This window comes from Corvus hawaiiensis, chromosome Z (assembly GCF_020740725.1).
Source record: "Corvus hawaiiensis isolate bCorHaw1 chromosome Z, bCorHaw1.pri.cur, whole genome shotgun sequence".
NCBI classification, from domain to species: Eukaryota; Metazoa; Chordata; class Aves; order Passeriformes; family Corvidae; genus Corvus; species Corvus hawaiiensis.
The window spans coordinates 30,285,566-30,309,896 of record NC_063255.1 but is presented as its reverse complement, the minus strand read 5'-3'; the positions used below and the strand labels follow the sequence as shown (position 1 = coordinate 30,309,896).

At 38.1% G+C, this 24,331-nt stretch overlaps 1 protein-coding gene across 2 annotated transcripts in view; it reads left to right on the top strand.

The window, feature by feature from the left end:
• LOC125319954 (leucyl and cystinyl aminopeptidase) overlaps positions 1–24,331 on the top strand; it is a 54,904-nt gene that overhangs the window by 27,906 nt on the left and 2,667 nt on the right. For both annotated transcript variants that reach the window (XM_048291785.1, XM_048291784.1), the window contains 13 exons: positions 884–1,015; positions 3,719–3,839; positions 4,501–4,655; positions 4,983–5,096; positions 7,218–7,349; positions 10,507–10,638; positions 16,162–16,322; positions 18,862–18,950; positions 19,634–19,814; positions 20,180–20,336; positions 21,729–21,913; positions 22,571–22,732; positions 24,098–24,238. In XM_048291785.1, the coding sequence (XP_048147742.1) occupies positions 884–1,015; positions 3,719–3,839; positions 4,501–4,655; positions 4,983–5,096; positions 7,218–7,349; positions 10,507–10,638; positions 16,162–16,322; positions 18,862–18,950; positions 19,634–19,814; positions 20,180–20,336; positions 21,729–21,913; positions 22,571–22,732; positions 24,098–24,238 (1,862 nt within the window). The remainder of the gene's footprint in view (positions 1–883; positions 1,016–3,718; positions 3,840–4,500; positions 4,656–4,982; positions 5,097–7,217; positions 7,350–10,506; positions 10,639–16,161; positions 16,323–18,861; positions 18,951–19,633; positions 19,815–20,179; positions 20,337–21,728; positions 21,914–22,570; positions 22,733–24,097; positions 24,239–24,331) is intronic.

Below are 24,331 nucleotides of genomic sequence, written 5' to 3'. Positions count from 1 at the left end.
AAAATCATATATGAAGTTTCAGAATTTATGAACTGCCATCTCTGTCTCCAAACCTTTAGTATTCTGCACTACAGCGGTTTTAAACATTTTGCTTTATTCTTTTTGTATTTTATGCAAGTAAAGGAATACATAGAAAAGTACTTCAAGGCATATAGCATGCTTTTCTAGGACTAGTATTAAAGAAAACTGCACAAAAAGTAAGTTGAGATACAGCACGGTATCTTACTTCTGTATGGTATCTTACTGTGTGCTCAGAAGACCGGGCAGACAGTTACTGTTGCCAGTGTGTGTTTAAGTTGGGCATGTTTTTGCTTTGAAGTTACTGAGAGACCTTAGATTTTCCTCAGTTTTTAAAATGCATTCTCTCTTGATTTGTAAAAGTGCATCTGAGGAATATTTTGTTCTGTTTTAAAATAGTATGTATGCCTGGTTACCTAGTTTTGCTGAGACTTATGGGAAGAGACAAATATTTAACTCACATAATACCAGTATTTTTAGAAGAATATGCTGAACTGTGTCTCTGGTCTAGCCTAATGCTCCCCTGAATTAATGCTAATCAATATGTTGACTTTGGATTATACTGGGACTTCAAATGCAAACCAAATTAGATTGGTTTCTCCAACAGAGTAATTGTTTGGTAATACTACATAATAAAACTTGACAAATAATTTTTGTGTATATAAGCGTAAATGTTTTGTGTCTTGTTAAGTTTGTTACATTGTTGTAAGTATCATCAATCCCACTGAAATATAACAAAAATATAAAGATATTATGTAAGCTTGCCTATAAACTGTTCCTAGAATGAAATAATCCTTTAACATTGATTTATCTTATGTCTTAGTGTTCTTCTGTCTGTATTAATAATATTTCATTTCCCCTGCAGAAAGCCACCACGCCTGTGACGAATGGAGTTGTTCAGGATGAGTTTTTTGTCAGTTTGAAGATGAGCACATATCTAGTAGCTTTTGTTGTTGCAGACTTGAAAAACATTAGCAGGGAAACTAATGGGACTCTGGTATGTGTTTGTTTCACTTCAAGTTGTGCTTCACTCTTCCCCAGCTAACCAGGCTATTAAACAAAACAAAAAGATCCTCAAACCAACAAGCAAACTCTGTCTCTTTTAAATTTATTTATCTTCTTGGTTTTATTATACTCATCATAGGTAGGGGACAAAAGCCATATGCTATAAATTGGACTGAGTTCACAGCTGATACCGGACTGAATATACTTTTACAGCAAGGGATTCTGCATCAGGTCTTGTTAACAACGGAAATTTGCAAAATGTAAAATTCCTAAGAGATTTCAGAGCTGGAAGCTTTCAACTCTTCTTTTCACTGCTTCATCTGTGAACAGTAATGTCATGCAAACCAGGAGTTCTTCTGAGGATGTAAAGAAACGTGACAAGTTTCCAGGAACACCTACACACGGTTTCAAGCAGTGCCGCGAAAATTTTCTGTACCTGCAAAGATAACATATCTAACAAACCCAGGCCCTACAGTAAAGCAAATTTAGGCTGACTTTAAATCTGCATGTAGTCACTTAAATACAATTATTTAATTGTGGAGTTTTTGTTTTTCCAAAGGTTCCAAACATCAGACAGTTGGTCCTGCTTGAGCTTTGTCCTTTGCAAGGGATTGGCCTGTTTCTACTGATGCCTTGATGGGGCTACCTAAAAACAGAGGCTAGACAAAACTAATAGAATAAAAGCAGGTATATTTATTGTGAAGGACCTTCAGGTGCACTTAGGGCAGTCAAAGCCCTCAGGGGGTACACCCAAAATGGATGACCAGGTTACAAATTTTCATACATTTTTAAGTTTGGTCCATTTGCATATTGGGGGTTAATTCTCCAATTACAGCTTCATGTAATGAAGTAATTTACGCCAAGTTCGTCCCCCTCTCCCCTTTTGTTTACATTTCCCGGGGCCTGAGACCTTAAGGTATCCTTGAGTTTCAGGCCTAGAGAGGGATTGTTTTGACTGACCAAGATGGGAGAACAGTAGCTAAGACCCTATATGGAGTTTTGGAGTTACACACTAAAGCATTGCAGAATTACAAATACATGAAAAACATAGAAGTTAAAATTCTAAGGCATCACTACAATGTGTGTTGTTAGAGTAGCTAAAGAATAAACATGGTAATATTAGGAGATGCTCCTTAATCTTATTTTAGAAAGTGCAGAAGTTTCATATGAGAAATGACTTTCATGACTCTTTAGCAGAAACTGCCCCTTTGTGGTGAAATGTCAGAAGTGTCTACCTAACAAAAGTCAGAGGGAATAGTGCTAGTAACACTGTAGAAGGAGAAGCCCTCTCTTTAATCCAATATATACAAGTAAAGGTACTACATGGCTTTAATTCTGATCTAGACAAGTATTTCTAATGAAAGCTGATTGAATAGAACAGATTGTTGCACCTTTTTTTTTTGGCGTGTGGCTGCTGTTCAGGTCTGTATTTGAACTGTACTCTGGTAAAACCATACAGTCAGTTCATTGAGGCAGAAAACTTTTTAACTTAATAGAATAGTTCTTACTCCTCTTTAATTTATTATTTTCAATTTATTTTTGTTTAAATTTATTAGTATTTTAATCTTATTAAGAGTAGTTGCTAGCTTGAAGGGAGAAAGCATAAGAATACCAAGTAAGGCCAGAGTTTTAGTAGGTCTAAGGTAGTCTCAGCAGTGTCTAGTAGGCCAAGGAAGTCCGTAAGAAGGAAGCATAAATTTCCCAGGAAATACATACTTAGAATGCTTCCAGCAATTTGTGGCTGGGAGATTCAAAGAATTTGAGCTTCACACAGAATAAATTTATTGTCATGAATGCTTTAAGATAACTTACAGCTGAAGTAAAGTTCCTTCTTGTTCATAATCCAATGAAATTTTTCTCAACACCAGACAACCCTGGGAGGCTCTTATATTTTGTTTTTGAGCTTAAAATTTGCAGCTAATAATACTTTCGTACTCCAAGAACTCTAGACTAGATTCTTATTTATATGTGCTTCATTCAAACTCAAAAATTAAAAGGTGCCCTTTTCCATCTGTTTGAAATGTCATTTGTTTAACTAATTTATAGCACAGTAAGAGGGACTTCTTTTTTATAGAACTGGATAATGGTTCTCCATGCGTTTCTGTGTTTGTGTAGGAAAGGGTGTCCTAAATGTGAATCTACCTGTAACCTAATTGAAGTTGTTTTCTTGATACAGACAATTCAACGCGAAAAGAGGGAGATTGTAACCTCTCAATTTTTATACATGCTTCTTACATTGTGTCTAACATGGCCATACCTTAGATGGGGATGAGCTTTGCGCCAATTACTGTGTTTAGAGAGAATTTCTTGCAGATTATACTACTGCCATCATACCATACATGCTACCATAGCCTAAAGATCAGTTGAGCTGTACAGGGAGGGTCACTTAATAACTCATGAGGGATTTTTAAATTCCTCACGTTGACCCTTCTTGAACAGACTCCTTAAAGTTGTCAGCCTTGAATTGTTCTTGCATACACACAGGCCAGTGTCCCTGTATTTTGACTAGTTTATAAGCTCTAGTAAGAAAAATCAGCTGTTTATGAGAGGCTTCATTACTGCTATTTGTAATTTGTGTATGTACTTGCAAAAATGTGTCTTACCTGTTTCAAGAATTCCTGCCAGCTTCTCCTGCAATTCTAAATCTTTTGTAGCTATAAGTTTCAAAATATTTTCTCTTCTCTGTTTGGACTAGGTATCTGTCCATGCCATACCGCAGCATGTAAACCAAGTTGGGTATGCCCTAGACACAGCAGTGAAGCTTCTGGAATTTTACCAAAAATACTTCCTAATGAAATACCCTCTTGAAAAATTAGGTAAGTTCTTTAGGACTTAAAAAAAAAAACCAAACAGAAGAAGCCCTGATCTGAAAAATGCATGGGAATTTTCATTTTTAAAAAAAGTATTATTACAATTATTAAATTACTAAATAATTTTAAAAACTAATTACATGTTTGGCTGAGTGCAAGTATTAAGTGAGTCCCAAGCTGGAAAGTTTTTGTGAGCTTTTGGAACCAGATTGCTTATATTTTTACATAAATAACACCAAAGAAATTCTTCTGTGTACATTTAACTTTGTAATGTGGAAATTCTCGGTCTGTGAATCATGTTCACAGCTGCAAAATCTGCAGCCTGACTCCTTTGCATGCATTACTTTGACTGGAAAGATAGTGAAATGCAGTCTCTTCTAAGACACTACTTTTCAGTAGTGTCCATTTCAGGCCATCTCATTTCCATGTTACTTTTGTTCATGCAGGATCTATAGGCAGGGTCTCTTTAAGTTGTTTGTGTCATAGTACTGCTAGAGAAACATGATTATAAATCTGTGGGGCTTCTGTATGTGAGATTTGAATGTATGTCCATACCACAGAGTTTAAATTAAGAATTTTTCAGTGATTATGTAATAGAATAGGTAGGCTTGAAAGACAGGATTGCTTTAACTAGCTATTTTCAAAGCTTTTTTCAAATCTTTTCCAGATCTGGTAGCAATTCCTGATTTTCAGTCTGGTGCAATGGAAAACTGGGGCTTGATCACCTTCCGAGAAACCACACTCTTATTTGACAATAATACTTCTTCAGCAAAGGATAAAAAGCTAGTAACTGCAGTGATAGCACATGAGCTTGCCCATCAGGTACTAGTCTGGGGAGATTATTGTTTTCTTTTTTCATTTGTTTCTTTTTTAAGTGCAATTCTGTCCTTAAATTCACCCTTCCCCTCACTGTGACTGGGTTGTGCGTTCAGAAAATGTATCTGTATCTGTTCAGAAAACCTGCAGGTTTCTACAGCACAACAGGCAGACTGCAACTCTCATGACATACTTAAGGAGTTGTTCCTGCAAAGGCTTTACTGTGGTTTTGACTGAACTTCATTTTACCACAAGATAAGGCAGGCAATGAATGGAGCACTTCTCATTTGATTTTAATTCTAAGAAAATAATCATGTTTTTGGTCTTCCATAGTGGTTTGGCAATCTAGTAACTATGGAATGGTGGAATGATCTCTGGCTGAATGAGGGATTTGCTACTTTTATGGAATACTTTGCCATGGAGGAGGTTTTTCCAGAATTACATTCAGTAAGTAATTTCTGTAATTACACTTATGTATCTTCACTATAACCTGTTTTTAATGCTGCCCATAAATGATTGATACTTACAAACTGATACTGAAATTCTGGGCACCACTGAGATCATGCTACATCTCCACTTTGGCATTTTATTATATTGGAAGTGGTTTTGAGAATGGTACATTGTTTTTGTGAGTTTTAAATTTTCTTTTGTTTTATTTTGGTACTAATCTACATGCAGTCTACTGTGTTTTGTGAAGGTTAAAGTATTCTGTGAAAAATAGCAGGTGTTAAAACATGCAGATGTTTATATATCACATTATAACTTAAAATTTTTGTAGAACAAGTCCAGACATGTTGTTAAACAAGTTTGTCTACTTCTACTTTTCGTAATAGACCTAGGAGCTCTAGGTTATTAAGTATGCCGGAGGTTAACTCCTGTCTTTCCATCATCGTGGTACTTGATTGTGTCTGTATCAGTCTGGGTTTCACAGATCAGCAGACCTGGCAGAAAAGTATCAAATGGTCCCCCACAAAGGATTCTGATAGCATTGAGTTACACTTAGTAATACAAAGCACTGCTCCCGCAGGCACTTCCATTTACATGTATGGCTGAAGGATAGAATCTTTTTGATATAATAATGTAGTGATTATTTACAAACTCACTCAGGTACTGAGTGACCTAGCTTTTCAGACTCTGGAAAACTCCCTCTGGAAAACATGATGGATTCAAATTTGATCTCTCTTCTCCAAGGAAAGGATATCAGCTACTGTATAAACCTTTCTGGTCACTGAGAATGACAGGCAGACAAATACAGATTAGTGGAATTAAATGTAGAGGGTAGTGGAGAAACTAATTTTGCATTCTGGATAAAGATATCTCCAAGGAGAGGACATACCTGAGCCCTGAAATCAACTTCTTGGAGTGTTTATGTGATTTGCATTAGTCATGGGATTTAACACCTGATTAGTACAGACTGTTTCCTGCCTGATAGTGTTCTCAGCATTCTGGAGAAGTGTTAGTTTTGCATTCTTAAATCACTCTTATTACTATTAAGAAATTTGAGTTGCTAACCTGGTCCAGTAGAATTCTTTCTCAGCACTGGATGTTTCAAAACTTTTCCATTTGGCCTAGCTTGGTTGTTCAGTTGGATTGTCACTGACAGTATGTAGCTGTTCTGCTTGTTGGGTGTGTATGTGCTGAGGGCAGGACACAAAGGTAGTGTCCGGTTTTAACAAGGACACATCTAACATATGTGTGCTTCATTCCAAAAGGTGTCTGACAAGCTGCCTTGACCAATATCTTATTTCATCATTTGATGGTGCCAGAATGTGTTTTGGTAAAAGATATCACCTAGAACTTCTCCATTCAGGAAGAATAACCTTAATATTTTTAACAGTTATTTTTATTGTATTTCACAGAGGGTTTCTGTGGTTTTTTTTTTGTTTGTTGGCAGGGGGAAGGGTAGGGGTGGTGTGGTTTTGTTTGTTTGTTTGTGGGGGGTTTTTTGTTGGTGGTGGTGGGGTTTTTTTTGTTTTTTAACTCTCTACTGTATAGAGAATTGTTTGCTTGCCATGATGAAATGAAATGGACAAATACCAGTATGATCAGCTTCTTTTCAGTGCTTGGGGTTTTCTTGTTCTGGTACCAATGTATTAAATATCCTCATTCTAGAAGAAAAGAAGTAAGAGCCTTTGGTAATAACTAGATAAGGTGCTGTTTACATTCTCACAAATATCACTGTAGTGAATAATTTCCCTAGGCTTCATGCTTAAAGCACATGAAAGTCATATTCTTGTATTCCCTGCCTACTGTAAATGAAGTGAAAGCATTAGTGAGATAAATGTGAAATTAAACACACACTTATTTAGAAGGTGCTCTTTTTTTTCATCTAGTGCCAATGACACACTTGCCAGAGACAGGGGCTTAAGGGTCTTTATAATGATGCAAACTCAAAAGTGAGATTCCACTGCTAAAATGTGGCAGGGAAGTAGTAGCTTTTATAAGTGCTACCCTGACAGTTCTTTTGCTGCCTAGACCAATGGAGGAGCAAAGCAGAGACAGCTTCTACTTTTCTGCTTAACAGGTATGTTTCAGCTTCCTAAACAGTTAAAAATGTTTCTCTTCCAGGATGAAGATTTCCTTAATTTAATTTTCAAGGCTATGATGAAGGATTCCTTGAATTCTTCACATCCAGTCTCTTCTGCTGTTCAGTCTTCAGAGCAAATTGAAGAAATGTTTGATGCTCTTTCTTATATCAAGGTAACTAAAAATATTTCAAAATACTTGGGAAGTGATACATTAGCTATTGAAAATATTAGTGTGAAATCACAAGTGAATAGGCACATATTGACAAATCTTTGGAGGTTATTTACACCCAACTCAAACAATGCAGGATTTCTCAATAATGTTTTCAAACATTTACATAGCATTTAATTAGGAAAATATTATGTATATGTATTTGTGACCTTACTTACCAGCTTGTTGAATGCTTGAGCACAAAATACTCATGAAGATGTAGCAGGGGGACTAATAGTGTCCCTGCTCTGCTCTGTGGGGTCCTGCATGCCCCCACAGACTCACGGGTGGGTTCAGTATTATTGTTGGTAGCAGAGAGTCGAGAAGGGCGTTTGCGTGTGTTCTGGCAGGAGCATTTATTGCTGCTACACTGTCGAAAGTTGCAGAGGCAAATACCAACATGATCCTGAAACTCAAGAGTTTTATCCAGGGGCGGGGAAAAGGCAGGACTAGGGAACGGGGACCAATAGGGAAGCTCTGGGGGAGTGATGAGGGATAGAGGCTGACAGCCAACCGGGGAATCCAAACTGGGATAGATTAACAGAACACTGCATCCTGGGAGAAGCCTTTCTGGTCACCCTAACATAAAGTGATACTTGTGGTACTAGGAACTTGTCTTACTGAAAACTCTCTGTGCCTTGTAATGTATTTCACCAGCCACCCCAGGGCACCAGTAGGTGAAGTAACATATCCCATTAGGCATATATTCCTCCTCTGATAGTAGACAGTATCAAGTGATTAAAAAAAGAGTAAAAACAAAACATTGAAGTAATCACTCAATTTTATACTCACCCTGGTTTAAAAAAAATCCAGTATTTTAGAGATATCCTGAACTGGAAGCTTGCTTCTAAATGTAAATTATTTTACTGAATATCCTGGTTGTCTGAAACTTGAGTATTCCTAATGTCTAGTGAGAGTTGTGTGTGAGGCTTATGTTATTAAAGGTTCTCAGTGCCTTGCTTAAAAATGCATGAGAGAAGAAATACCTGTATTTGCAAAATTTTTATTTACATTGTCTCAGCTTTAGATACCAGATTTTGGTAGTGTTGGAGGAAGACCTTTCGTTTGCTTATTTTGGATTAGCTGACATTTTTTTCCATTGTTGTCTTGTACTTTCATCTAGTTAGAAATCACGGGGACAGCTATTTTTTGCTAGAAAATAATTAAATACTACATCTTCCTCTGCTCAGTGGAATGCCATGCCCATGACAGTTTTGGTTTGTTTCCTCTGATGTCTTTGTGCACGTCTCAGCTGGTCAACTCATGTTGTCTGGCATCCTTGAATAGTCTGAGATGCCAAATAGACCTAGGGTAGTGATGTGCTTCCATTTATTTTGGACTCTGTTTTCTCAACTGCAAGAACAGAGACGCGTGATTTTCAGGTTACCTTGGTTGCAAAATTAATTTGGATTCTCTCCTTTTATTGAAAGGCATGGCTGTTGTTTCATGCTTCAGAGGTGTTGTCTCGAGTAATTCCCTTTTTGGTGAGCTTTTGGAAGCTATGCATTGGGCACAATCATGTCTGTAGCCAACTATAGTGATACAAATTCTGTCAGTCTTTGATTGAAACTTCTCTCTATAGTTTCAGTAGAAAAGTTCTATAAGTGATTGGATTGGCATTTCAGTCAATTAGTAAGTATAACATTATATTTGGAGAATGATTTTATTACTTTATTGCTACTAATAAGTATCTGCAAATTTTGAATAGAATTGTACCAACCTACACCTTTAAGAGCTGACCAAAAGAGGTTTTGCAAATTGTTAGAAATAGTGTTTTCATGGTTGCTTTCTGTATTTCAGAGGATTTCATTGCATAGCTTTTCATTCAGGCATGAAGTTTTTGTATTCCACTACTCTTGTCCCTATAGCTTAATTAGAGTTCTTGGCGATTCAAGTGAGAAGACATTTGCAATATAGTCCCTAATAAACGAAGGGCTGTCTGTTACTGAATTGTATAACATAGTTTGTTTTGCTGTACTGCCAGCTGACACAGATTAGTAGGTGACCTCTACATTTTGCTGTCTGGAATAGAAATTATTGTACAATATTACTTTTAGTCTGACTGTTTTGCAGACTGTCAGTAAACCTAACATGCATGGGTGGGACAAGATCCACCTGCAACAACAGAGTGTATGGAAGTCTCTGACAGTAGGAAAAACAAAGTAGCAGAGCTGTAGGTTAAGTACAGATGCATACAGGAGAGGAAGTTGTGGCCAAATTATTAAAAACTGTAGTGAGGGCTATTCCTGCAGTTTGAGGTAAGCCTTCAGTTTCAGGTAAGATGTTACTCAAATTTGAAAACTTGAATTTGGAATGTGTGAGAACAATGCATTGTCTCTTTAAAGTCTCCTCCTTTACATCTTGTTTCTTTCCTAGAAATAGCATCAAAAATATAAAGTGCACCTTTAAACTATTCTTGATCTATGGCTGCTCATCTGCATTCAGTTCTACAGTACGCAAGTCATCAGGCGATTTACTTATTAGTGGCTGTGACATAGAAACATTCACAGCTCTTTTGATACTAAAACTACTCAGTTACTACTTTTTTTTTTAACAAAACGTGGCTGTATTTAAACACATCAAAATGTACTTGTTCTTCTGCAGTCAATTTCAGCCTATCAAGTGTATCTCATCTTTTTCCTGTATTTTTAGGGTTTTGATATAACTGCAAATCATATGACTGTTAAACACTGACTCACAAGTGCAGTTCTGTACCATACAGATGAGTATTGGTAATGAAAAATGGCATCCAGCAGAGACATATCAGTAAGAAGGCAATATTTTTCAGATTATGTTAATTGGAAAAAATGTCAAATTCTACTGGTCCATTTTGTAATTGTAGTTTGAGCCTTTAAAATATATTTTTTCCAAAGCAGGTGGGGAAAATTTTCAGACTGCATTAGCCTTTTCTGTAACTGTATTTGGAGTTTGTGAAATATTAAAAGATTATTTTTTCAAGGCAACTGAGTGTAAAGGTAATTATTTGAAGAATATTATTTGGAATAAAATCTGCTAGCTTCTGAGTTATTCCTGTACTGTGAAAGAGCTATAATATGCATATGCTTTAAAAAGTGCTGTAACTTCAATTTACTGATGAATTTTCTTTTTTTTCTCCCTAAAGGGAGCTTCACTTCTTTTGATGCTGAAGCATTATCTCACTAAGGATGTTTTCCAAGCTGGCATTGAGGTATACTTGCATAATCACAACTACAGAACTGCCCAAAGTGATGACTTGTGGGACAGCATGAATGAGGTATCCGTCTTCAACACATGGTTCTTATTTTCTTTTTTTTTCTCCATGTCTTTAAGAGTGTCGTAAGTTTTTATTTGTCTCCTTGTTTATGAAAAATATAAGATAATAGACTGCAGGTAAATACTCTGAATTTTTTGCTCATCCTATTCCAAAGTTCTCTCATACAGATAGGGAGATTCCTGAAGCTTCTAGGGCTACATTGAGTATCATCCCAAAAAAGCACTGTGAGTGGGTGTGTGCTGCCATGCATGTTCATCCAGTATGCATGTATCTTCTCTTGAATTACATGTGTTAAGACCAGAATGAAAGTAATAAAATTTAGGATAAAATTTACTTTCAAGGAATAGCTAAATCCAGCCTCGTAGAGGTCTTGGGTTACTCTCGACTAGTGTGACTTTGTTTGTGATAGCTTCTGTTTTAACAAGTGTGCTGAAATTTTAGGAAAGCAGACTGTACAGGCAGCTCTCAAATGATAAGGCAAGCATAAGGTTGTGTCTAATTTTAAAATGAGTGTGAAGGGCTCAAGAAAGCAAAGGCTTGAGCAGAAGAGAGTGAGAGCCAGAGTCAGCAAGGCTGTGGGAGTCAGAGAGGCCAGGAAAAGGAGGGTGGAGAGACACCAGGAAGGACAGAGGAAGGAATAAGTGTCCAGGGAACTACACGCCTGTTGGCCTGACCTGAGTGCCAGGGAACGTCATGGAGCAGATCATCTTTAGAACCATTACACAGCACATACAGGACAGCCAGGGAATCAGGCCCAGCCAGCACAGATTTAGGAGGGACAGGTCCTGCCTGACCAACCTGGTCGCCTTTTATGACCAGCTGACTCACCTGGTGGATGAGGGAAAGGCTGTGGATGTTGTGTACCTGACCTTCAGCAAAGCCTTTGACACAGTCTCCCATGGCATTCTCCTGGAAAAGCTGGCAGCCCATGGCTTGGACAGGTGCATCTTTGCTGGGTTAAAAACTGCCTGCATAGCCAGGCCCAGAGAGTGGAGGTGAATGGTGTCACATCCAGCTGGGGGCTGGTCACCAGTGGTGTCCCTCAGGACAGTGGTGGTGCCAGTTCTGTTTAGTATCTTTATTGATGGTCTGGACCCAGGGATCAAGTTAATCCTCATTAAATTTTTAGAGGACACCGAGCTGGGCAGGGATGTTCACCTGCTGAAGGGCAGGAAGGCTCTGCAGAGGGATCTGGACAGGCTGGATTGATGGGCCAAGGCCAGTGGTATGAAATTCAGCGAGGCAAAGTGCTGAGTCGTGCACTTGGGTCACACCAATCCCTTGTAGTGCTACAGGCTGTGGGAAGAGTGGTTGGAAGGTGGCCCAATGAAAAAGGACCTGGGGGTGCTGGTGGACAGTGGCTGAACCAGACTGAGCCAGGAGTGTGCCCAGGTGGCCCAGAAGGCCAATGGCATCCTGGCCTGTATCAGCAATAGAGTGGCCACCAGGACCAGGGAAGTGATTGTCCCCCCCTCAGCACTGGTGAGGCCACACCTCAAGTTCTGCGTCCAGTTCTGAGCCCCTCAGTTCAGGAAGGACATTGAGGCGCTGGAGTGTGTCCAGAGAAGGGCAACAATGCTGGTGATGGGTCTAGAGCACAAGTCCTATGAAGAGCAGCTGAGGGAGCTGGGGTTGTTTGTCCTGGAGAAAAGGAGGCTCAGGGATGACCTTATCGCTGTCTGCAAAATCCCTCTAAGGAGGTTGTAGCCAGGTGGGGGCTGGCCTCTTCTCCAAGGCAACCAGCAACAGGGTGAGAGGACGTGGCCTGAAGCTGCGCCGAGGGAGGTTCAGGTTGGATATCAGGAAGAATTTTTTCGCTGAAAGGGCAGTTAAGCATGGGAACTGACTGCCCAAGGAGGTGGTGGAGTTATCCCTGGGGGTGTTCAAGAAGCAACTAGTATCTTTTAGTTGATACGATATTCAGTTATAGGTTGGACTTGGTGATTGCAGAGGTCTTTTTCAACTTCAGTGATTCTGTGATTCTATGAAGAGCTGTTGAAGGTCAGAGAGCAGGGAAGGGGTAGAGGCATAAGGATTGAAGGGAAAAAGGACACAAGGGGAAGAGAGTAGGAGAGAGTGCAGTGGAGGAAGTGCTCAAGAGGGAGTGAGTATGTGCAAGAGAGACAGTGACTCTAACAAGCAAGAGCTGCTGAGTACCTCAGGGAGTGTCAAGGTAGTTGTATAAGGGAAAGGAACAGATTTCCCAATGTTTGTGTATATTGCATAGTATATATTAAAGTCTGAAATACATGTGAGGTTCCTTCACAGAAGCCGAGTTCTAGGCAGGGTACTGACTTAATATTTAATTTTGGTTCTTGGCATCTACCTTATGATACTCAAATTTCTGAAGGACAGGAGTCAGCTGTCACAGGTGGCTGTAAATTTGCCTGTTTAGTTATAACGTAGTCACTAGTTGGCCCATTAGTGATTGACTGTTGCCGATAGCAGTCTGTGACTCTTGTGACAGAGAATTCTTCTTGTGGAAAAGTGACTTTTATAACGCCAAAGAGACTTTCCTCTCCTCAACCTTTCACAAATGCCTCACATTTAATTAATGTGAGAGCTTAACTAACTAGGTGCAGGATTTAACTATTACCACAATACAGGAAAAGAGTAATCCTCAAAACTTTAGACTACTTGCTTTGTCTGTCTCTGGCTCAGAGTAGCTGTTGTCATTGTTGTTTATTATTATTATTATTATTACCCTACTCTTTGCTTTACCTTTTCTGCAAACTCAGCAGACCCCTTTCTCCAGTTGTTTGGAACCTTAGTTATCATCTTGTAAGAGTCAAAAAGTAATGGTTTCCAACTCTGGGATTGCTTCACCTGCTTGTATTACTATTGCTAAATAAATCCCATCCAACAAACTTAGTAACATCTAGTCTGAAAACTCACTGTGGTTTCCTTTTTTATTGATAAACAACCCTTTGTATTTCGTGCTAATTTAATAGTTACCAAATTTCTGCTGACATTAGGTATTTAACAACTGTCTGACTGAAGTTACCCTTCTGTGTGGAGGAGCCCACCAACTGGTTCTTTATGTGTTTTCTGATGCTTCTTACAATGTTTCCTTTTCCTTCTGTCCATTTCTGACTGCACCTCATTTTGTGGCTGAGTCTCCGGTATGGTTTGTGGGCTTCTTGCATGTGAGTGTTAATGCTGTCCATTTTGTGTTTTTACACAGCCTACACTTTCATATGCTTTCATATTCCCCTTGGTATTGCAGTGGATTAGTTTATATTTGGGCTTTTAATCCTTTTGGTTCCCTGAGAAGGTGTCAATTTTCTGCACTCCTTTCTTCCCACTGATTTTCTATTGCTGTTCTGAATTTACTGAAATGTACTGTCCCTGTGCCCATTTTCTTTTGCTTTGGTATTCATTCTGTCCAATATTTTTCTTCTTGTCTCTTGAATTCTTGTTTTCTCTTGCTTTCTGATGATCTTTCACCTTCAAATTCTGAGCCAGATTCTGTTGACAGACAGCAAAATCTAGGCAGGCTTCATGGCTGATTATTTCCCCTGTCCTTGGTATCAAAGGTTCGTCCATTCTAGGAGCCTGATAGAAAGTTTTTGCTTAGTAATGTTTTCCCCCAGTAGATGTCTGAGTAATTAAAATTATGTGAACTATAAGTAAGTGAATAGGTCACACAAAATATTGTGTTCCTATCTGATCTTTGGGTTGTTTGATACCATTATTAGTGCCCTTGAACTCCAGCCAGTGTCCAGGACTGTTAGAAGTTCCTTCAAAAAAGGAAAAGAAACAAAAATCTTTCAAAGTTTCAAGAGGCCGTAACTGTGTCTGGACTTCTTGATCATTCTCTGGTTTAGATATGTACTGTTTCACTGAGTCTTCCTTGTAACAATTAACTCATTAGTATTACCATGTATTGAGATACTTGGTATACTTCTCAGTTGTTTTCCATATGCATAGTAATAGTAAAAACAAACCTGTGATATTCAGCAAATTGACTGACTCTTTTTTCCCTTGTGCTGCCATTAATTATGTCTAGGCTGAAGGTGTTTAAAAATTCAAACCATGAGAGTGTCATTTTCTTTGAACATAAATTTTTGTATACATTTTTCACATGGCAAAATGCGCTATCATTTCTTAAGTCTTAACCTTCTCTGTGGAAATGGAACATAAAAGGCCCCTGTTAATCACAGTTGGAGTGAAGATGAGAAAATGCATGGGCATTAAAAGAAACATCAACATGGCAAGAAAACTTTGGTATACATTACCTAGAAGGATGAAATCATTTTCTTGTGTTGTTTTCATTGAAGTTAGGAGCTGCTGTTCAAAGAAGAGATGTCAAGAAAATAAATTATTGACAATAAATTCTTGCGAAGATGAACTGTGAACCAATAATTTCGAATAATTGGTTTATTTCAGGTGATTTGGGATTTTATATTGGAATAGAATTATTTCAGCGGAGCAAATTTCAAAGTTACTCATGTGTCTACAGATTACACACAAACCTTTCTGCCAGTCTTTAGGTAGCCAGCAGTGGGCAACACTGTAGTACCAGTTAAAGCTTGAGATAATAAGACAGAGAAAGAGGATTTAGCCAGAGTGGTTTGGGGGAGTATGTAAAAAGTAAAAAAACCCAAACATGCAGACTTCAAATTCTATAAATCTGAAGTGTTTGATATAGAATTGCTTCCCTGAAATTGAAACCCCTGTTGAAGGTTTATGGTCATTCTCTACATAAATAGTATCGTATTTTCCCATAAGGGTGAACTGTACATATTACAGGCTTGAACAGAGAACAGTGGGCAGTAAGATGCTTCTCTGAACTATTGAAAGACACAGTATAGGTTGGTAAAAGTTAATGTAACTTGAATAATGATGTATTAATTCCCTTATGTTCCTGATAGCTCAGCCTAAAGCACACTTTTGCAAGTTGGGGGACATACTATCTTTTTCAGGGTAAAATGTTTTCTCTGCTAATAAAGAGATGGTAATACATAGCCATTATAAAGTACTTGTTCTCAGAGGGGATGTTCCTTAGAGATTAGAAGATTAGAAGTCAAAGGTAAAGCTATGCAAAGGCTGGTAAGTGGTAGGGGGAAAAAATAAATTTATAAAGGATATGTGGGTTTGTTGTACAAATACCATCGCTGTACTTCGATTTCTAATATTAATTTCAGAATTTAAAAAAGATTTTTCAACTTGAAACACTCGCATAATGTCAGCATACCAATAAGGAAAGAGAAAGGATGGGAAGAGTTTGGGATCTTACTGTAGCTTTCTCTTCTGTAACATTGTCTCTCCACCCTTACTACAGTATCAGTTCAACTTACCTGATGTTTCCAGTTTGTCTTTCTACTGCTTGGCTAGGATTCCCTCAACTTAAAATAAAAACTACTTGCTCCCCTAAATTGTTGCTTATGAAATGTACAAGTTTGCTGTCAAAGCAATTGTTTACAGATGCAAAATCATGCTACCACTTAATCGGTAACTTAAGAAGAAAGTTAAGTGTTCTCCATTTGCTATTTTCTTGTTATGTTATGATTGTTTTTACAGATTACCAATGGAACACTAGATGTAAAAAAAATGATGAAGACTTGGATTGTGCATAAAGGATTTCCTTTAGTCACTGTTGTCCGAAAGGGAAAGATTATTTCAGTACAACAAGAGAAATTTTTGTATCGTGTGGAACCAGAAAATTGGACATCAGATGCAAGGTTATTACCTTCTCAATACCTTTTATCCATTAAAAGCAAGCTGCTGTCTTAAACCTTGTATATCTTTCTCACTTGTATTCAGGCCTTTTAGTGTTTCCTTTGGAGGCAGGTAGTAATAGAGAATTCAGCACAGAAACTCACACATCTAGTATCTACCTGAAGACCCATGTCTATTTCCACTGAAGCAACTGGTAAAAATTGGTGACACCCTTTGTAATCTGAGTTTCTTACATGCATCCTTTCCTGAAGCTTTTAAGCTTGACATCATGAGTTGGCTTTCAATACCAAAAGGCAGATCTCATAAGTAAGGGTTTCTCTACATTTGAGGAAGTTCTGTGTGTTTAACAAGAATCTGAAGAAAGGCAGGTTGCAGAAGTTTTACAGAAGTTACAGATGCATGCATCCTACTTTAGAGCTTCTGCTTCTTACTGCCAAAACTCAGTGTACATCTTGGGCTTTGCTAGAGGAAGGTAGAGAATCTCAAATCAATGCTTTCTTGGCTTTGAAATTTTAAGATGACACTAATGCATGACATCAAATGACTGAATATATAACAGAGGCAACATCCATTGTACCAAAACCTAAAAGGAAGTACATATGCAAATACTGAAGAAGCAAAGATGTGGCAGTTGGTAATTTTAAAATTTCATTTACTACAAATATAACTTACCTTATTACCCTCAGCAGTGTTCTAACAAAAATATGAAAGTGTGAATTCTTCTGGGATTTTGCTGGTTTTATTCAGTTGTTTGAAGTTTTAACAGGAACTGAGTCCTTTGCACCATCTTGCAAAAATTAGGTCTGTGAAAGAAATTTGTCTCTTGAAATGTAGGAATTTAGAGGGCTCTGTTTTATTTTGGTTATGCGGAGGAAGAAAAGCAATGTTGGGTTGACAGATAAGGGAGGAAGGGAAGGATTTTTAAGCTAAGTAATTTCTGTTTCTAATTGATGTAAATTTGGTGCATGCATGAAAAGGTTTTGAAGAAGAGCACTCTGTGTGAGTCATACATAGAGGGGGTCCCTGTCAAAATCAGATTAATATGTGCAGCTTCTTTCATCCCACTCAGACCTGTGTTTTCTCTAAATAGCCAAGTCCTTATCATCATTATGAGCCTCCTTAGCACTTATTCTTCCAGCTTGCAGTTCACTTAAGAAAGTCTTTGTGGTATGCAATTAATTATGGTTTCTATACCATGGATTGGTATCTGAGTCTTGTACTTGGATCATTTTTTATTTTAGTTAAAACTTGTAAAAGATCAGAAAAACAATGTTGGACTCAGGTAAAAATAGTACTGGATGAATTTCTGATGCAGCCAGAGATTTACTGTCTATATGATTTTGGACAAGCTACCTAGCATGCTGGAACTGGGAAAGAAGTACTAGGAAAAGTGGAGTCCATCAGGGGTCCATATTGGGACTGCTGCATTTTAAGATCTTCATCAATGACGTTCACAGTGAGATCAAGTGCCCCTGCAGAGAATTTGTGGATGACACCAAGCTGAGCGGTGCAGTTGATGTGCTTGGGGGAAGGGATGCTATCCAGAAGGATCTGGACAAACTGGAGCAGTGGACCCTTGGTCAGGGCAGCCTCTGATATCAACAGGCTGGGGGATGAGCAGATCAAGAGCAGCTTTGCAAAGGAGGACTTGGGGGGACTGGTGGTACTGGACACAAGTCAGCAGTGTGCACACACAGCCCAGAATTCCAGCTGTATCTTGAGGTGCATCCAAAGCAGCGTGGGCAGCAGGGGAGGGAGGGGATTCTGCCCCTCTGCTCCCCTCTAGTAAGACCCCACCTGGAACACTGCATCCAGCTCTGGGGTCCCCAGCACAGGAAGGACAGGGACCTGTTGGAGTGAGTCCGGATGAGGTTCACAAAAATGATCAGATGGACAGAACACCTCTCGTACAAGGACAGACAGACAGTTTGGGCTGTTCGCCCTGGAGGACAAAAGGCTCTGGGGAAAACTCACTGCACTCTTTCAGGTACTTAAAAGAAAGATGGGGACAGACTTTTTAGCAGGTCCTGTAGTGATAGGACAAGGAGCAATGGTTTTAAAATAAAAAAGGGTAGATTTAGACTATACGATAAGGAATAGTATTTTTACAGTAAGGGTGGTGAAACAGTGGCAGTGGTAGCCCAGGGAGGTGGTCAATGCCCCATCCCTGAAAACATTCAGGGCCAGGTTGAATGGGACTCTGAGCATCATGATCTAGTTGAAGATGTCCCTGCTCATTGCAGGGGAGCTGAACTAGATGACCTTAAAAGGTCTTTTCTAAAACCTTTTCTTCCAAGCTGTTCTATAAAATTTACTCATTTCTCAACATGGTGGAACTAAAAAATTAATTTCTGTGCATGCTGTGCATTTATTCTTTCATCATGTCCTGATTATATAGGTGAGATTTATACTTTATTATTCTAGCATTCAGTGATTCTAGTATTACTAGTATACAAAAGTGCTTAAAATGAAACAAAACAAACCATTCAAGAGCGATAGTATGTATATAGTATGTCAGTTAACATTTGTTTTCCTTTGCAGTTACCTGTGGCATATTCCTCTCACTTACATTACAAATAGGTGCAACTTTACCCATTGTACTAATGCATATTTACTGGATCAGAAGTCAGGTATGTGACTCATAACTTTGGTAGCAAGTTGACATGATTTTTCTGAGAACACCCTTGAGTAAGATGTGAAGGTGAAAACATACAGGTACAAAGTAATTACAGAGATCTGGAGCAAAGCACTGCTGCTGTTGTCATCATCAGAGAGTTGGTTCCCTATAGCATGTATGTATAAATAAATGACAGCAACTGGAACAGAAGCACAGGTTTGAAATTTGTAAAAGCCTATGCTTTTCATCACAGTGCATACACACAATCTCTCAAACTGCAGGGTCTTTAGAGAGCAAGAAATGTGAAAGTTGGTCTGCCGGTTTGTTGAAATGTTAGGAAGTAACTTTCCACTGAAATATTTATTTTATTTAATTGTGTAGGAAGATACTGTATTTGGAACAGTAGATGGGGCTGTTTGAAAGAAGGACTGGACAGAAGGAGAGGAATTAACTGATGCAGCTTGGGGCAGACTGTGATAATGTTCATTCAATCAGATGTAGGAAGAAGGATGAGGAAGTACAACCTGGAATTTTTGAGCCTTTCGAAACCTTTGTACTGGCTTTTCCTTCTTCATAGTACGGGGAAATAGCATGAAAGAATTCACTCTCTGAAACTAGTCTACTTCATAGACTTTGATTTGAACAAACAGTTGTTAAATATTTGTTTCTGCTGATAACATACTGTCTGTCCACTAGCTGTCATTGAACTTCCAGAAGAGGTGGAATGGATAAAATTCAATGTGGACATGAATGGCTATTACATAGTACACTATGCTGAAGACTGGAAAATACTGATTGACCTGTTGAAAAAAAACCACACTGCTCTGAGTCCTAAAGACAGAGCGAATTTGATCAACAATATCTTCAACCTTGCACGGTAAGACTTCTGTATGGGACAACAGGTTTAATACTTGTTTGGAGTTTTTTCCAAGTCAGAAGACATGAGATTTGGTTTCTAGAAACAACTGCATTAGAGACATTTTAATTCAGTCAATAGCCTTGTTGGAACTGTTCGCTGGTGCTTCCATATTGGTGCTAGATGTTATCTTCCTGTTCTTTATAGCATCATCTATTTATTGGGATCACATAGAGCCACATGATAGTTTCCATTTCTGGCAGACACTGTTTTCTTTAGTGTCTTATTTCTCTGTTAGTGTAATGGAAAGCATCAGTTCTGATCTTGTTTCAGGGAGTGCATTTATTTTGTAATCCATTTTAATGTTTGTTTTCATTTACCCATAGTCTAGGAAGAGAGTCTCTGGAAAAGGCCTTTGAGTTGATTGATTACCTTAACAAAGAGAACTGCACTGCACCACTTACTCAAGCTTTGTTTCAGCTGAGTCTTATATACAACCTTTTAGACAAAAAGGGTGAACAACAACTGGCAGGACAAGTCATGGTATGTCTTACTTTTTCATAAATTATACTTTGAAATAATTAGCTATAATGTTCTTTATAGTTACATTATCTTTTTACGTGTTGACTGCTGAACATACTCAGTAATTTCACTAAGTTGGATGGGGATTCTAGAGAGTTACCAGTCTTGCCAGCTTTTTCTAATGATTTCTTTTCAAAATGCTACATTTTTTGGATCAGCTTCTTCCCCTCTCCTTCCCCTGTTTCCATACCATACCCATATGCCCCAAACTGTTTTGTAGGGAGTGTGGTGCAGTGGGAACACAGTGGTGTCTGGGGCTATCTTAAAGTGTCCATACAGGTCAATTTAGCACAAATATGTAATTAAACAGAATCCGTGTACTTTTCTTATATAGAAAAGTTATTTTCAAAAGTTAGAGTGGCTGGAGATCTAATTGCTCTGTAGAGAGACAGGAGAAAAAAATTGTACTGTTTTCTGTAAAAATAGAAACACAAGGATAGTTGTCACTGTTCTGTTCCAGTTGTGTAATAGATTAATACAATATAGTGCTACAGGCTTTGCAGTGAAATCAATAGGTTTCAGTGAAATCAAAAGGTTCAGTTCTTGAAGAGGATATGTCTTATCATTTCTCTGTTTACCTTCTTATTATGGAGCTTCTTCTCCGTATTCATGCACTGGTTTAAAATGATCCTTGCTGCTTTATGTTGTAAAATGTCAGTAAAGGGATTTAGTCTATAAGAAAATTATTAAATGATTAGGTAAAATAGCAGGTGTTTTTTCTTTATGCTAGGTAGGGATAATTAGCAAGTGCTTAAGGAAACATAAGAAACAAAAAGCACTCTTTTAATTTACCCAAAGTTGTTACATACCTGCTATAAACATCCCACGCTCTGGTTTGCAATGCAGTGTCTATGCAGTTTTATTTAAGTTCAAAAGTTTCAGCTGAGATGCGGTAGCTGATCAGGCATCCAGCTGTGGTTTTGGCAAGCTACAGAACTACAAAACTGAAGGGTGTTCAGCCTATAGACAGACAAAAGTTGTTTCTTTGTGTTAAACAAAGGTATATTAACTGTGACTTGGTAAAGTTAAAAGAAACATACAGAAGTTGTAGTTAGTTGAGGTTGTAAGCTGTTTACAAGCCAGCCTGAGCCATGGCTTGAAGAGTAGTCTTAAGTTTCCGTGTGCAATTTAAGATGTAACCTGGCCTACCTTTCAGATTTATGTGCTATGTGATACTTATTCCTACAGTTAAGAAACAACATGCGTAAATTGGAATAAATAGATGAAAAACTACAATGTTTAGCTTCCACAGTTCTAAAGCTCAACTTTTTTTTCTTATTTTAAACTAATTTTGTATATAAAAAATCCTCTTGGAAGGAATTAACTATTGCTAGTAAGTTTTTCCTCCTTTAGCGTAGAATAGAGCACTTGCTTGGGGATAAAATTGATCAACAGCGCTGGACAGATGATGGGACCTTGTCTGAACGAGAGCTCCGGTCAACACTGCTGGCTTTTGCCTGCACCCATGATATAAGAAACTGTAGAACAACTGCCACTGAGATGTTTGAGACGTGGATGAAGTCTAACGGAACAATAAGGTACCACAAAAACTGAGTTTCCACTTCTTTTACTCATCTGTTTTCCTGTTACACTGCCAGCATTATATTGGGGAAAAATACCCCAACAACAAACAGAACAATGAAAAAAAACCCCCATCACACCACCCCACCTGCTTAGTATTGATAAAGAACATAAATCTGTCTTTAACTGTTCCATGTGTAAAAGTAATTGCTGTTTCACAGTGAGAGGATGACTGCGCTAGACTTTGTCTCCAGTGTCATTAAGTGTGACAGCAAAACCAGCCACAAATTGCTGTCATCTGCCTTTCCTGAGCTACATGTTGAAAGAAGATTACTTAGTGGCAAAGCCAAAGCACACTCTTTTATCATGCAGAATTCATTCTGCACTGGATTAATTTGTGTTTTGAGTCATAGAAAATTCTCAGGTTTTTTGTACAATTTACTTTGTTTTCATGCAACTAAATTATTTGCTTTTTCCTAGTGACTGAAAGTATTAGATTGGCATGAATTCAGTCCAGCAAACTTTAACAATTGCTGCAGAATCAAATTGCTCGAAAGAGAGGCATCTCTTTCAGGTTAATCTTTTAATTTTGTGACTTCTTTCTTCTTTTCTCAGGTAAGCATTTTTGTGCCCCCTTAGTTTATTTGTTTTGTTGATTTTGTTTTTCCCTGTAGTCTGCCTAGTGATGTTATGAAAGCCATATTTGCAGTTGGAGCCAAGTCTAATGATGGCTGGGAATTCCTCCTGAAGATGTACTCCTCTTCAGTTTCTGAAGCAGAGAAAAGCAAAATGATTAAAGCCTTGGCCAGCACAGAAGATGCCAGAAAGCTGATCTGGTATGAAGAAGCCAAAAAGTTGTATGCTGTGTGAATTACAAGTGATAACAATCTTCTTGGAAAAGTGCATTGTCCTTTTTCTACTGCTGAAAACATTTCTGATTGCTAAAGAAAATCCATCCAAATGTTTTGCACAGGCTTCTATACACATGAAGAACCTGACATTTTTTACTTGAAAATAACTTATGTAATAGAGAAGCACAAAAGACCAAATTCTGAATATGCATAAAGAGGAAAGAATTTAACTGAAAGGCTTTGTACTACTAGTAACAGAAAATTTTAGATTTTGCAGTATGGGTAACAAAATTGCAGGCTGTTCTATAGAACCTTAAAAGATTAGTATACCTTTATAATCAAAAACTAGTTGATGTCCGTTTCCCACGCTTTCACATGTCAGAGGAAGATAACTTCAAGGGATGGGACTATGCAATTACACGAATTTATTGTTTAAAATAACAAATGCATCAGTCGAGGCATGAGATTTTACAACACCTCCGAGTAATGGCGACTAGTCACAAGATTTAGGGTTACATAATAATTTATAACTTTCTAATCCAATAGATACTTAAAATGACACTTTGTTTTGGATTTATGACCTATCACCTGTGGCACTTCTCACTGCAATGCAGCTATGTCTTGACCAATAACTTCTCATGTCACGTACACACAGATGTCTCTCTTATACCATCTACATTCTTAACTTAAACTATATAAAACCACACTATTATATTTTAAAACCCTTCACCAAAACACCCAGTGTACAATTTTACTTATAATGATAGGAACACAAGTTTGTAATCCTTTTGCTTAAAGTCCACAAATCTCTGTCAATTAAGCCAGACCTAGTCTCTTCCAGGGTTGTAAATCAAAGCCTCCTTTAATTGCAGGAGTTTCTACTCCTCTGTCTCCCACAAGTTGAGGTATTTTTTTGCTTGGGTTTTTTTTCTTTTCTTTTTCCCTTTCTTTAGGTGACATTTTGACTTTACATTATGTTCCCCTCTATGGACTAAATCTCAGTACTTCATAGAGAGCACAAACTTCTCCTGCTAATCCAGCTTCCCTCTCTTACCTCTTTGATGTATTGTTTTTCTTTTACAAACTATTAGAATTTACTTCATCTTTTCCAACACCAATGAAAATTCAGGTACTTGGTTTAGAGCTAAGGTCACTCTGATTTCTGGAAATTAAAGCTGAGTAAGTACAGTTGTAATAAAATGTAACATCGGTTTCTTCCAGATGCCAGAAGTTGCTTGCTTGATGTATTATGTAAACTTTTTCCATCTAATTGAGGACTTTTGGGAACCCCATGTGAACATATGAATAGAAGTTTTTTTCCTGTCTCTTTTCATATGCTTTGTCTCCTAGGCTAATGCAGAACAGTCTTGAAGGAGAAATCATCAGGTCACAGGAGCTTTCACATATCATAGCAACTGTTAGCCAGAGTTTGCCTGGGTATTTGCTGGCCTGGGACTTCGTCAAAGAGAACTGGGAAAAGCTTATACGAAAGTAAGGCTTTTGATGCGGCTGAAACTTCAAACTCACAGTGGCAAAAGCACCTGTTTGTTTCTTTCAAACAAGACAATGAATAGTTGCATTCAT